Source organism: Schistocerca gregaria, chromosome 7 (assembly GCF_023897955.1).
Source record: "Schistocerca gregaria isolate iqSchGreg1 chromosome 7, iqSchGreg1.2, whole genome shotgun sequence".
Taxonomy (NCBI): Eukaryota; Metazoa; Arthropoda; class Insecta; order Orthoptera; family Acrididae; genus Schistocerca; species Schistocerca gregaria.
In genome coordinates, this window is record NC_064926.1 from 197707215 (window position 1) to 197723190 (window position 15976).

General features: G+C 40.0%; 1 protein-coding gene across 1 annotated transcript in view; it reads right to left on the reverse strand.

Moving 5' to 3' along the window:
- Positions 1–10642, reverse strand: part of LOC126282348 (G1/S-specific cyclin-D2-like) — a 151255-nt gene extending 140613 nt beyond the window's left edge. The window contains exon 1 of the mRNA XM_049982004.1: positions 10241–10642. Within this exon, the coding sequence (XP_049837961.1) occupies positions 10241–10438 (198 nt within the window). The 5' untranslated portion in view covers positions 10439–10642. The remainder of the gene's footprint in view (positions 1–10240) is intronic.
- Positions 10643–15976: the final 5334 nt, after the last annotated feature.

Sequence of the window (15976 nt, forward strand, 5' to 3'; positions counted from 1 at the left end):
CACCCTGACACATCTATACTCGATGTTAACAAATTTCTCTTCTTCAGAAACGCTTTCCTTGCCATTGCCAGTCTACATTTTATATCCTCTCTACTTCCACCATCATCAGTTATTTTGCTCCCCAAATAGCAAAACTCCTTTACTACTTTGAGTAATCTAATACCCTCAGCGTCACCCGACTTAATTCGACTACATTCCATTATCCTCGTTTTGAAGGCAGGGAATACTGCTCAGCGCAGTCGCCGTGAAGGAAAGCAAACCCAGTGTGCCCATCGACCACAGAACCATTGGTGTAGACTACACCTGCATCGCGACACATGGCAAGAAGAGCCAGGTATTGTCTTGTTACTTGAATTAGTATTATTATTGTTTCTTTCCTTTCTCAGACATTATTATTATTATACTACATTTGGGCAAAGGCGGTTTACAATGTGTCAAAGTTACTTTCCAAACGAACCATTTCTAAGCAAAAAATTAAACGAAAACTTGTTGGTACATATTTTGGAGGTTAGTTTAAAACTATTGGACCAAAAAGGAAGATAATTTGGGTATAATTAGTTCTTTATTGTGAGCAATACGAGGGACGTTTCATAAATATTGCACAGGTTGGTATTACTGTGAATTATTCGATGCAACAACAACGAAAATTACGTCAGCTGTAGTTGGCAGCTTGAGGTAGAGCCCGTGTTTTTGCGCAGTGTTCCCTAACATAAAATTGTCAATTGGTAGAAAGGGGCCCTGCAGGCGTCTCGGGTACCGTGGCTGCCTAAGACCACACGTCGTACTCGTACATAAAGATCGAAACGGTAAGCGGGAAAAACCAGAAAGAAATCCACAGTGCGTTACGTGGTGAATTTACTGTGGACCATAAAGTTTCGCGTTGGATTAATCGTTTACGTGGCGATAGTATGACCAATGGCGATAATCAAAGACCCGGTAAGCCAATAACGTCAACAGATGAACGAGGTGTGAAACTTGTGGCATATGCTCTTGAACAAGATCGCAGTGTGACTTGTGAAGAACACTGTTATCACGGGAATTCCCCCGACATCAGTATTTCGTATTCTGCCAAATGATTTGAAAAAGAAAAACAAAAAAAGTCTGTGAAATGGGTCCCACTCTGCTTTCACTGCTGAAAAGAAGCAGGAACACCTGGACATTGCAACTTTGCTCAAACAAAGATTAAACCGCGAAGGTCACGGATTCTGGTGTCGAATGACTACTGATGAAACGCGGATTAGAGACTTTGAATAGGAGTTGAAATCACAGTCCAATGAGTCGAGAGCTTCAGATTCTCCATGTCCAAAAAAATTTCGACGCGCTCAATAAAATGATAACTTTTGCTTATGATCATCAAGCAGTCATTATGACAGGAAGTCCCATGAGGAACACGTGCCTCAGCAGTGCATTGTCGAAATTTCATCCAAACCTGCTCGAGGCTGGGCCACTCATTATTCTCCATGGCAATACTCGCCCGCATATCGACAATACTGTAGCCCGAAAACTGTACGAGTACGGGTGGAAACTGTTGCCGTATCATTTCTAACGTCCCGACATGCATCCACCAGAATTAGACTTATTCCCGAAGTTGAGAAAACCTATGCACGAACGTTATTTATATCATTGGAGGAGCTTTCTACCACCGTTACCCGAGCCATTCGACCGACAGATTAGCAGAATCTGTGTCCTGGCCGGAATAATACAGCTTCTGAGACGTTGGCATTCAGTCAAAGAGAAGCATGGAGACTCTGGGTGGGGGGTGTACATTAACTATGTAGTTTTTTCGACCCATCTTCCCACGTTGGGAGATTTAGCTCTACCGCCCCCCCCCCCCCCCCCCTCCGCCAGTCACACGTGAGATTTTTTGAAATGTGTATTTTTAGTGTAAATATGTTAATCTGTGATTGCGATGAATTAAAAAAAACAATTTGCTTATATAGTGGCGTCCGCATAGCCGCCATAAATACTATTGTGTAGGATTTAGCCTTATATTAGTGGAGAAATTGCGCTGAAGGAGACGAAGAATAGGAAAGCTTGTGGAATTGATGATTTGCCAGCAGGACTGTTGAAGAGTCTGGGATATATGACAAAGGGGAATGGCCTGAGGACTTCCTTGCAAAAGTTATCATACCAACAGAGAAAAAAGAGGAACACTAAAAAAATGTGAAGAGCGTAGGACTACCAGTCTAATTTCTCATGCAGCTAAAGTCTTGCTGAGAGTTTTGAATAGAAGGCTATATGGCAAGTTGGATAAAGGGATTTCAGAGGAGCAGTTCGGATTCAGAAGAGGAAAAGGAACAAGAGATGCTATTGGCCTGTTAAGAACTATAGGGGAAATATGTATGTAAAAAGGTAGAGAAATCTTTGCTGTTTTTATAGATTTAGAAAAGGCCTTCGACAGAGTTCAGTGGAACAAGCTGATGGATATTTCGAAGAGGAAAGGAGTACACTGGAAAGACAGGCGATTGATACAGAATCTATATTTACACCAAAAAGTAAGGATAAGGATTGGAAATGAAATGTCAGAAGGAAGCAGCATTGGACAAACTGTTAGACAACGTTGTTGACTTTCCCCACTGTTGTTTAACGGATACCTTGAAGGGATTATTGCGAAAGGCTTAGATTGGAAACTTGGAATATGTATTGGTGGAAAGTGAATTGAATGTATAAGATTTGCTGATGACATGGTATTACTGGCAGAAAGTGAGCAGACAGTGAATAACATGCTGAAAGATATGAATGAAGTTTGTGTGGAATATGGGATGCAAATAAACACAGCAAAAACGAAGAGTATGGTCATCAGTACAAGACGCAAACTGTCCAATATTAAAATAGGACAATCTACCATTAGCCAAGTAAGTGCATTTAAATATCTCGGAAGCACGATAACTGAAAAATGGTTCAAATGGCTCTGAGCACTATGGGACTTAACATCTATGGTCATCAGTCCCCTAGAACTTAGAACTACTTAAACCTAACTAACCTAAGGACATCACACAACACCCTGCCATCACGAGGCAGAGAAAACCCCTGACCCCGCCGGGAATCGAACCCGGGTACCCGGGCGTGGGAAGCGAGAACGCTACCGCACGACCACGAGATGCGGGCACGATAACTGAAGACTTGAGATGTCACCAGGAGGTGAAAACTCGAATTGCCTTAGTGAAGGAGGCATCCAACAGTAAGAGGGGACTCTTTATGTGGCAAATTAGATAAAGGACTGAGGAAAAGGCTTGGCAAATATTTCGTCTGGAGCGTAGCACTATATGGGCCATAAAAATGGACACTGAGACGAGAGGATGCAAAAAGGTTAGAAGCATTTAAGATGTGGATGTGGAGGAGAATGGAGAGAATAGGCTGGATGGAAAGAGTGAGTGATGAAAGAGCATTGGAAAGGTTTGGTGAGAGAATATCTCTGCTGAAGGTTGTAAGAAAAAGGCAAAAGAACTGGTTGGGACATTCATTGAGAAGGGAGTGCTTGCTAGCAGATGCTTTGGAAGGATTAGTCTGTGGGAGAAGACAGAGGAAGGAGGAGATACTAGATGATAGACGACATAAAGGGAAGAGGAAATTATGCAGGCCTAAAGAGGATGTCAGAAGACCAGACATCCTGGACAACTACCATATGAAAACCTGCTTTTTGGCAGAACACTGACGATGATGATACATAAATTCTAAGTCGTATGATACAGATTGTAAAAATTGATAGTGCTTACCTCAGAAGAAAAAAAAAGCAGTAACAAAGAAAATTTTACTTTAGTATGGCGAAAAGATGAAAGTGCTCCACCTATCTTACTCGCTACCCAATTCCCTTCTATTGTGGAGTGTCCAATTGTTGTTGCCAACCAGTTGAGTACCAAAACACTGAACATCCTTAATTTTTTCTCAAATAACTTATGTGGCTCTAGATACAAGATGGCCCTACGTACACTGGTTCAAAATGGTTCAAATGGCTCTAAGCACTATGGGAATTAACATCTGAGGTCATCAGTCTCCTAGAACTTAGAACTACTTAAACCTAACTAACCTAAGGACATCACATACATCCATGCCCGAGGCAGGATGCGAACCTGTGACCGTAGCAGCACCGCGGTTCTGGACTGAAGCGCCTAGAACCGCTCGGCCACAGCAGCCGGCTGGTACACTGGTCTCCCGTATTTGTATATCCAACTTTCGTAGTCTTCCCATTAAACGGAACCACCCGGAGCCGCTTCTGATATCCTCTCAAGGCTTTACGATCCCTTTTGCTAAAGGCTGCGAATAGCCTGCGTGAGACTTGCACAGTTTGGCCTCAATCAAAAGAACACTATCCGCCAAAACTGTCTACTCCAGTCAGGGTAACAGTTGCCAATATATTACATGCCACCATCAAGGCACTCATTTCAATAAATTAATGCATTAATCCCACTTGCACAAAAATTGAAATTCTGCGTCGAATAAATAAATAAATCGTCCAGCGTTGAAAAATGATCCGAAAGAACTTTAAAACTGATGCCCTCTCTATGCATTATGAGGCGACTAGTTGTTGCGTAAGTTTTTCATACTGTCTCGCCCACAGTGTGTCCTCGTTCTATTCAGCACACTCTTGCGTCATTAAAGCTTTCATGGCATAATTCGTGGCTGCTTGGCAATCTGTAACATGTAAACACGCATCTTTTATATTATCCAGCCGTATTTCATCGCGCAAAAACAGCTTCATTTTACGTAGTTTACTCCTATGCAACACGAAAGCAGAGCTGACCATTTGCGGCGTAGTCTGAATCAGGGGCTCAGACGGTTCTGCGACCGTGTAGGCTGCAGATTCCTCGACTTGCGCCAAAGGGTGGTTGGGTTTCGGGTTCCGCTCAATAGGTCAGGTGTCCACTATACGCAGGAGGCGGCTACACAGGTAGCAGGGGCTGTGTGGCGTGGACTGGGCGGTTTTTTAGGTTACAGGGTCTCGGGAAAACACAAGAAGAGCTTCAGTTCAAATGGCTCTGAGCACTATGGGGCTTAACTTCTGAGGCCATCAGTCCCCTAGAACATAGAACTGCTTATCTCTAACTCACCTAAGGACATCACACACATCCATGCCCGAGGCAGGATTCGGACCTGCGACCGTAGCGGTCGCGTGGTTCCAGACTGTAGCACCTAAAACCGCTCGGCCACTCCAGCCGGCAAGGGCTTCAGTCACAAAGGGTGCAGACTGAACACAGGAAGAACGTAGATACAGGAACCATTGGTAACAGTTGTAAACTGACGTAGCTGTTGTAACTTTTCATGCTTTCCCGGCGGATCTGTTGCAAATACGCCGGAATAAAATAATAAGTGGATCCTTTTACCGACCTCCCAATTCAGATGATACAGTTGCTGAAAGGTTCAAAGAAATCACGCACCCGACTCATACGATAATAGTTGGTGGTGACTAATTTACCCTCGATGTGTTCTACATCTACATGGATACTCAACAAATCACATTTAAGTGCCTGGCAGAGGGTTCATCGAACCATCTTCACAATTCTCTATTACTCCATTCTCGTACAGCGCGCGGAAAGAATGAACACCTATATCTTTCCGAACGAGCTCTGATTTCCCTATTTTATCGTGGTGATCGTTCCTCCCTATGTAGGCCGGTGTCAACAAAATACTTTCGCATTCGGAGGAGAAAGTTGGTGACTGGAATTTCGTGAGAAGATTCCGTCGCGACGAAAAACGCCTTTATTTTAATGATTTCCAGCCCAAATCCTGTATCTTTTCTGTGACACTTTCTCCCATATTTCGCGATAATACAAAACGTGCTGCCTTTCTTTGAACTTTTTCGATGTACTCCGTCAGTCCTATCTGGCAAGGACCCCACACCGCGCAGCAGTATTCTAAAAGAGGACGGACAAGCGGAGTGTAGGCAGTCTCCGTAGTAGGTCTGTTACATTTTCTAACAATAAGTGTACTGCCAACAAAACGCAGTCTTTGATTAGCCTTCCCCACAACATTTTCTATGTGTTATTTCCAATTTAAGTTGTTCGTAATTGTAATACCTAGGTATTTAGCTGAATTTAGGGCTTTAAGATAGACTGATTTATCGTGTAACCGAAGTTTAACGAGTTCCTTTTAGCACTCATGTGGCTGACTTCACAATTTTCGTTATTTAGGGTCAACTGTCACTTCACGCACCATTCAGATATTTTTTCTAAATATTTTGTAGTTTGTTTTGATCTACTGATGGCATTGTCAGTCGATAAACGACAGCGTCACATGCAAACAACCGAAGACGGCTGCTCAGATTGTCTCCCAAATCGTTTATATAGATGAGGAACAGTGCGAAAATACGTGTTTAATTCCCGAGGTACGCATAAAAATATCATGCGGAATTGTACTAAACGCATTCTCTGACCATTATTTCAGAGCAGTTAGTTCATGATCCCACGCGAATAATAAATAAACTGTTGTGAAAACACACTTAACCTCTTAGCAACAAATAATCGTGAATTAATAACGAGCTTCAAAACCGATTCAGGCATTAGTGAACACAGGGTGGTCGTAGCGAGATTGAATATTGTAATCCCCAAAACCTTGAAAAATAAGCGAAAAATGCACCTATTCAAAAAAGCAGATAAAAATTCACTTACGCCTTCCTGAGAGAGAATCTCCACTCATTCCAAATTAATAATACAAGTGTAGACCAGATGTGGCTTGAATTCAAAGAAACAGTATCGGCAGCAATTGAGAGATTTATACCAAATAAATTAACAAACGACGGAGCTGATCCTCTTTGGTACACAAAACGGGTTAGAACACTGTTGCAGAGGCAACGAAACAAACATGTCAAATTTAAACAGACGCAAAATCCCCAAGATTGGCGATCTTTTACAAAAGCTCAAAATTTAGGGCGGACTTCAATGTGAGATGCGTATAAGTTTCCACAACGAAACTTTGTCTCGAAACCTGGCAGAAAATCCAAAGAGATTCCGGTCGTAGGTGAATTATGTTAGCGGCAAGAAACAATCAATGGCTTCTCTGCGCGACAGCAATAGAGATACTATCGAAGGCAGTGCTGCCAAAGCAGATTTCCTAAACACAGCCTTCCGAAATGTCTTCACAAGAGATGACGAAGTAAATATTTCAGAATTCTAATCGAGAACAGCTGCCAACATGAGCAACGTGGAAGTAAATATCCTCGCAGAAGTGAAGCAACTTATATCACTTAATAAAAGCAAGTCTTCTGGTCCAGACTGTATACCAATTAGGTTCCTTTCGGAGTATGCTGATGCATTAGCCCCATACTTTAACAATCACATACAACCGTTCGCTGGACGAAAAATCTGTACCCAAAGACTGGGAACTTGCACAGGTCACACCAATATTCAAGAAAGATAGTACGAGTAATCCACTAAATTATAGGCCCATGTCGTTAACATCGATATGCAGCAGGATTTTGGAACATTTGTCGTGTTCGAACATTATGAGTTACTCCGAAGAAAACGGTGTATTGACACACAGTCAACATGGGTTCAGAAAACAACGTTCCTGTGAAACAGACCTAGCTCTTTATTCATAAAGTGTTGAGCGCTACTGGCAAGTGGTTTCAGGTAGATTCCGTACTTCTGGATTTCTGGAAGGCTTTTGACACTGTACCACACAAGCGGCTCGTAGTGAAATTGCGTGCTTATGGGATATAGTCTCAGTTATTTGACTGGATTTGCGATTTCCTGTCAGAGGTCACAGTAACAGACGTAAAGTCATCGAGTAAAACAAAAGTGATTTCTGGCGTTCCCCAATTTAGTGTTATAGCCCTTTGCTGCATCTTATCTGTATAAACGATTTGAGTGACAATCAGATCAGCATTCTTCGGTTGTTTACTGATGATGTTGACGTTTATCGACTAATAATGTCATCAGTAGATCGAAGCAAACAGCAAAATATTAAGAAACGATATCTGAATGGTGCGTAAAGTGGCAGTTGATCCTTAATAACGAAAATTGTGAAGTCAGCTACATGAGTGCTTAAAAAGGAACTCAAACTTCGGTTACACGATAAATCAGTCTAATCTAAAAGCCTTAAATTCAGCGAAGTACCTAGGTATTACAATTACGAACAACTTGAATTGGATGGAACACAGAAAATGTTGTGGGGAAGGCTAATCAAAGATATAGGTGTTCATTCTTTCCGCGCGCTATGCGAGATTGGAATAATAGAGAATTGTGAAGGTGGTTCGATGAAACCTCTGCCAGGCACTAAAATGTGATTTGCAAAGTATCCATGTAGATGAACATACCCATCCAATTATGAAGCCGTCATACTCCACTACTTTCTGTACCGTATTTGTTAATCTTAATGCACAAACGAAGCAAGCAAAAATACAATAATTGTAAAATAAAAACTAAGATCACATACATGGACAAGCATCGCACAGTTTTAAACTAACGTGCTGTAGACTAAGGAAATTTATATTCCGCTTTTGTTCATTCTCCAACTATTACACAAAATAAAATTATATTTTGTGGTCCGTTTCTTGTTTGCCTTGAGTGCACAAATACCTTCACCTCCGCCTCCAAATCACACTAATTTTAGTGCATCGCATGCTTTAGTACGGCTTTAGAGTCACAGTCTCTCTCTCTACACCTCACAGTACATGAAGAGTTCTAGATAAATGATTTCTTCCCAACATTTATCAAGTTTCATTTTCCATGTTTGGTACACGATCTGTTGTAGAAATGGAACTTGCGTATCAATGTTCAGAAGTCGCCAATAACTCTATCACAATGTGAATTTTGATACGTTGCGCGAGATTTTACCCATGCCTAATCACGCAAGGTGGGCATTCAAAAGTTATGTACTGGACACCCCCGCCCCTCTTTCACCACCCGTTTTGCATTGGTCAATATTGCGCGGATGTAAACAACAGGTTTCGCTACCTGTTTTAAAGGCGAAAGAGGGGCTGCGAAGAAAACGTAAAATTTAAGACTGCATAAGGATACCATAACTAAAATCAATATTAGCACGTAACCACTAATTACACACACTTATCATACTGAAGAATTATGTGGCGGACTTGCTAGACACTGCAAATTTTCCATAAATTAATAAACTGACCAAGAAGGGGTTTTTCCAATAGAATATTTGTTTATGTTTGTGTTCTCAATGTTAATGAGCACTTCACATGTTGAGAAATAGACACGAAAATCCTAAAATCATTTGGGTGCGAAAAGCTGACACCGAATCTATGAATACTAGGCATTCACTAAATAGCGCAAGTGTCTGCATTCTCGATGTACGACTGTAACTAACCAATATCCTGTACGTTGCAGAATATTTTATTGTTATAGAATACACTGTAACGAGATAAGTACTCAGCATCGATTATGAACCAGCTCGACTTACGCACACAGGCTATTGTTGCTTATCGTGTTATAACGCGTGACAATCTCAGTTGTTGCGAGCTTTCCACGCAGCGAGCATTCCTCGGCACGATGGCGATATTAGAAATCCCTGTTTCTCGAAGCATTAGTATTCGAATAATAAGAAAGGAGAAATTAAGAAAGTTCTCCGAAAAATTCTTTACGTGATATGCATTAATGTAAAGAAGAAAATGATTAAGCCTCGTTTACACAAACAGAATTCAGTTACCGGCACTGAACAATTCCGCAAGACTGCTGAATACTTGTCTCACACTATACGGCCAAAGTTCCACCACTATGGAACACAAAAAGTTCTTCCAGAATGCAAAAACGATATTCCAGCTTGTAACTAGCATGATTTGTGGGGGACGTATTCGACGACAAATCATCAATAGTCGAGAGCATTGAAAGCTTTCAAGGAATAATCTGTTTTTGAATAAATTGCAAAATTTTGCTATGTTTACCATAATTAAACTGCAGACGATGAACAGTTTTCATTTGGCAACTAAAAAAGCAACGCAATTTTAAGACAAAAATAATATCAAAAATTATGATCTTTTACCTCTTTTACATGAGCTGTAATCTCATCGTGAAAGAGTTTAATGAAATTATTTAACAGTTTAGCAGGGTCATTGTGGGGGCATAGCAATAAAACAAAATCTTAATCCACAGACACACACACACACAATATGTAAACAAAGCCACAGGAAGTGTGACACGGCTGTTGCCCACAACACACACTGCATTCTTGAACTAAAGACTGGAGGTATCCCTGTAATGACTGTAGTAAGACAGATTACTTATATTTTTTTAAAAAAAAACTAAAAGTAATGAACTAATAATGCAATAATCCATAGCGTACTCACTTCCATCATCCAAGTAGCCACAATTTTCCTCATGAAGGGTTTAATATCTTTCTGGATCTTGCCGAAATAATTTATGGGCGGAATGCTGTTCTTTTCTTCCTCTAAAAGATTTTTGAAAACGCGTGAATCGTCGTAAATGACGCTGTCCCTTTCCGCACGTTGGTCGTCCTCGAGACGTTCTACACACAGCAAATTCATGACCCTACACACACACGTCGAAATAAGTTTGTACTCTTAGAGTAGAATGTTAACACAAGTAATTATGTGGCTGTCACTTCCACTACAGGAACAATTAGCAACACAAACTTCTTCCTGCCGCACTCGTGTCCCCTCTGCCTCCACACAACTGACTGTCAACAATTCCACTGCATCTCTGGGATTACTGGTTCAGCGGAAAGCCGGCTGAATGTGATGGCATCTAGCGAGTAGTGGTGGAATTAGCGCGCGTGCTGCCGAGAGTCGAGCGGCTGACAGGCGGACTTCGGAGAGTGTACAAAGTATATGAAGGGGAGCATGAAATGTTGATGCTTGAAATCAAGAAGCGACCTAAAGATCTGAACGAGCAACTTTTCAGTGCATTTTGTTGACGAACGTAGATTTATAATTATAAAAAAAACTTTTTGTGTACAGTATTCTTACTTGTAATGTACGTACCATACCCTTTCCCAAACAAGACGTCTACATGACCTCTCCTAATGTGTAGGTGCCTGAGTGCACCGCTTGGTAAGAGGTTGCCACGGCATTGTACATTAGATAGGTTACTAAGAGACGTAAAATGTTAACGGTAATGAGAGAAAGATCAAATGCCCCTCAAAAATCAAATAGCCAATATAATATTACAAGGCATGCCTAAAAGGGCAGTACCGTTAGTTTTTGACTTTCCACATTCCAACAGTTTCACTTCGCGTAACACCAATAGATGAGACCACCTGTCAGAGTTTAGTGGACGGGAGTCTACTGTAACAGCAGGAAACATGCAGCAGACCTCAATAATGAATAAGACTAAGTCAGTGCTAAATTTAAGTAGAAAGAAGGTTCTGCTGTTACATATTTATCACGGCAGAGGTGTCTATTAGTTGCAAGATGTGTTGGGGAGTGAATACCAGGTCACCAGCGTTGTGAAGCCTAGTGAAAGATTGGTTCAGGTCACGGGCAACATTTATTTATTCGTTCTTAGACCATTCAGCACATCAGTATCGGAAATGTTAGACACATTACAGGAATAATAAATACATATGCAAAGTAGGTAGCATAGGGCAGGGAATCGGCAATGCATTTATTGAGGAATCTGGCCCAGCATTTCTCTTAGCAATGTGGGAAAACTCAAGTCAGTATGGCCAGATTTGAGGGAGGGTGGGGGTGAAGTCATGCATCCCACTCTTCCCAAACGTGAGTCCAGTGCATTAGCAATGGCTTAGCCACTTTGTCCATCCTTGATTTGGAAATAATACGACATATACTTAGTCCAAATAGAGATTATAACATGTGCAAGAAGCATTATCAATAATATAGAAGCTAACACATTCGTTTACACTGTAGAAACACTTCTCAACAAGAAATTATTATCTCAGTTGTAAAAGCAATTTCCTCCTTCAACCTTTTTAAGTAAATGGCAATACATTATAAGGAATGACACTAAAGTGGCTTGCATGTTTTTGAGCGCAAGTTGTTTTTGCCTGCTCTACATCAAGGACCCTCAGTTGTGGGTGTTATAGCTATAGTGAGCACTATTATTTTGAAAGACTCCAGGTCTTGTCATCAACACACATTTGTATATGTAGCGGAAGCACACAGCAAACTCTCACAACTTTTTAAATAGGGACTTGCAGTGAGCCCTTGTGGAGCTATGTGACAAAATTTGAGTAGGTCGTTTCTGTACCAGCTACATAAAAATTTCATTTAATGGAGTGTTAGTTTTACTCCAAAAAACTGTTCCATAAGCTACAAGGGACCAGAAGGGACAACACTAAGCCATTTTAGGATCTTCGAGGAGCGTAATTTGGAAATGATCCTCAGAGCAAAATATGCAGAACTGAGTTTCTGAGAGACCTTTGTTACATGGTCTTTCCAGTTTAAGTTGTGTTCAACATACGCTGCTAAAAGTTTTGCGCGTCATACCCTTTCTAACTTATTTCTGCTTGGTAACAAATGGAGATCTTGGTACTGATTCATTTTTCCAAATAGAATGTAATTTGTTTTCTTCTCTTTAGGGGTCAGCCTGTTGGCATTGAACCATGGATGCAAAGACTTGAGGACTTGATCAGTTGTTGTAGACAGCAGTTATTTAACATCACACATTATTACACTAGAGTCATCTGCAAACATGACGTAGTTTCTGATGCATATACTTAATTCATATATGTGAGCAACAGAAGGGGGCCTAAGACACTACCCTGTGGTGCACTATTTTACCTTTCTTTGCATCAGATAGTAATCTGATTTTATCATTAGAATGTGCTGAAGTCATTTCCACAGTCCACAATCTATTTTTAAAATATGACTGCACCCACTTGTTTCCTATCCCTTTTATTGCCACTGGATCCAATTTGTCTGAAAGAATTTTGTGACTGATAGTATCAATAGCTTTAGAAAGATCTAAATTAACTCCTACAGCACTATTGTTGTTATCTAATTTTCTAATTATTTCATGTGTATAATTCATTATTGCTATTTCTGTACTTCTACGTGTTTGAAAGCGATGTTAATTGCTATTCAGTAGCTTGCAGTTTTTGTTCCATTAATCTCTCAAATACTTCAGAGAATGCTGAGAGGAGAGATATGACTCCATAATTTTCAGCTTCATGCCTATTAACACTCTTGAATAAAGGTAGCACTTCCTTAAGTTTCAATTTGTGGGGGAACACTCCCTAGTGAATGATATAAGGAACGAACAAATAGTTCCCCTCTGAGGGCATTGTGGCAGCTTTTATGCTTTTTAGGACTTTGGCTGCAGAGTAACATCAGATGGAATAAGCATATTGAATATCTCAATCCAGAACTCAGCAAAACATGTTATCTTCTTTGTTCATTATAATCATGCTGTAGCGAGAAAACAGTATTGAATGCATATCATGCGTACTTTCATTCTCGTCTTAGATATGGGGTCACCTTCTGGGGAAACTCTAAAACAGCTAATAGCACTTTTAAACTACAAAAAAGGGCTATTAGAATCTTGATTGGGTGCAAGCCTAGAGACTCTTGTAAACCCCTGTTTAAGAAATCTGGTATTCCCCCATTACTGTGTGTATATATTATGGAAACCCTTTTGTTCTTTAAATTAAATGTAATAGGCAAGGACTGGAGACTACAAAAAAACTGTGATATACATGAGCACTTTACCAAACAAAATAGAAACTTACATATGACTCAAATCAGCACAGTACTGTGCCAAAAAGGTACTTTTCACATGGGAGTTAAGCTTTATAACAAACTTCCTGAAAACATAAAAGCTATCACTGAGGTTAATACATTTGGAAAATCTCTAAAGTCATATTTACAGCATCACTGCTTTTACTCCATTGAACAATATTTAAATTTATGAAATGTGTTATATAAATACATATGTGTAAACTGTATTATTGTAAGCTTAAATATGTATGCCTCAAAATTACTTTCAGCCTGTATATTTATAAGTTGACTTGTCCAATGTCTTATGCATAAGCTGCTATGTAGACAACAGGACCAATAAAATACAATCTACAATCTACAAACATAGTGCAACTCCACTGTGGATATGTAAGCACTGACGTGTAGGCTTGGGATTAGTGTGGCATTTATGTTTTTCCAAGAAGCATGTGGTAATTGCAGAAATGTGAACTATGGCAATATTATACAAAATGCATCCAAACAGGACAAATATGCTATTATTCTTTCCTACTATTAGTTGGGAGGGCAGAAATAAAAGATATTCAGAGACAGGCAGAAACTAACGTTCACATTATTAAAACAGACAACCAGAAAGCAAATATTAAAACTAGGAATATTCAAAAACTACAAAAAAATTAATTTCATTCAGGTGTAATTCAGCCAATGCACAATATCAGTTATCCTTATTGCATCACAATATCCGAGGACTAAGGGGTAAGCTTAATGAGTTACTTATTTCTATTGAAGAATTAGAGTTGAGCAAATCAGTTGCAATAATATGCCTCTCTGAACATCATGTGATGACTTGTGTAGATATGTTAAATTTTACAGGATTCAAGTTAGCTCCTTACTTCTGTAGAGAAAATATGGAGAAAGGAGGAGTTGCCACAATTGTCAGAAACTGTTTTGATTTCATGAATATTGATATTAATAAATGTTGCACAAAGCTAATTCACTGCCATAAAACTCTGAAAACACCCACTATATGCAGTTCAGAATCTGTAAGAGATATCCTTCCAACATATATATAACATATGAAGACATGCAGATCGAAGATGTTGACAATGTTAAATTTCTGGGATTACACCTCGATAATAAATTTAGTTGGGAAGAGCATACCACAGTGTTGCTGAAGCACCTGAACAAGTCTGTATTTGCAATGAGAATGATGTCAGATGTAGGAGACATAAATACAGTATAAAAAACTTGCATACTTTGCTTACTTTCATTATATTATGTTATAAATGATCATATTCTGGGGTGTCTACCTCGATAACTGAAAGGTCAATGTGACAGACTGCCGTCCTAAGGGGCCCGGGTTTGATTCCCGGCTGGGTTTTGGATTTTCTCCGCTTGGGAACTGAGTGTTGTGTTGTCCTCATCATCATTTCATCCCCATCAAGCGCACAGATCGCCCAATGTGGCATCAAATGTAATATGACCTGCACCAAGGTGGCCGGACCTGCTCCGTAAGGGACCTCCTGATCAACGACGCAATTTTTGTTTTTATATTCTGGGGTAACTCATCAAACTCAGCAAAAGATTTTAGCACACAAACGCATATAATAAGAAAAATTTGTGGTGTAAATTCAAAAACATTATGTAGAAACCCATTCAAGGAACTTTGTATTCTAAATGTTGCTTCTCAGTATATTTATTCCATAATGAAACTTCCTGGCAGGTTAAAACTGTGTGCTAGACTGAGACTTGAATTTGGGACCTTTTGCCTTTTGCGGGCAAGCGCTCTGCCAACTGAGCTACCCAAGCATGACTCACAGTCCATCTTCACAGCTTTACTTCCACCAGTACCTCATCTCCTACCTTCCAAACTTTACAGAAGCTTCCCTGCAAGACGAGGTAATGGCAGAAGTAAAGCTGTGAGGACAGGTCGTGAGTCATACTTGGATAGCTGAGTTGGTAGAGCTATTGCCCGTGAAAGGCAAAAGGAAATATCATATCAGTACACACTCTGCTGCAGAATGAAAATTTCATTCTTTCATTCTTTAATGAAATTTGTCGCAAATAATATATTTCTGTTTCCAAACAGTAGCTCAATACTTAGTATCAATACAAGGAATGAGAACAATCTACATAAATATCTAATCTCAGTTACCTTGGTCCATAAAGGGGTCCAATACTCAGGAACACATTTTCAATAAACTGCCAGCAACCATTAAAACTTAGTTTCAGATAAAGCATGGTTTAAACAGGGTTTGAAAGACTTTTTGATAGGCGACTCCTCCTGCTCTGCATATGGATATCTTAACAAGGACTGTCAGACTAGCTTAAGTAAAAATGTGTGTTAGATTTAGCTCTGACAGCACTTAATTACAACAGTCAAAATGAGGTATTTTGTGTATTATAAATTCT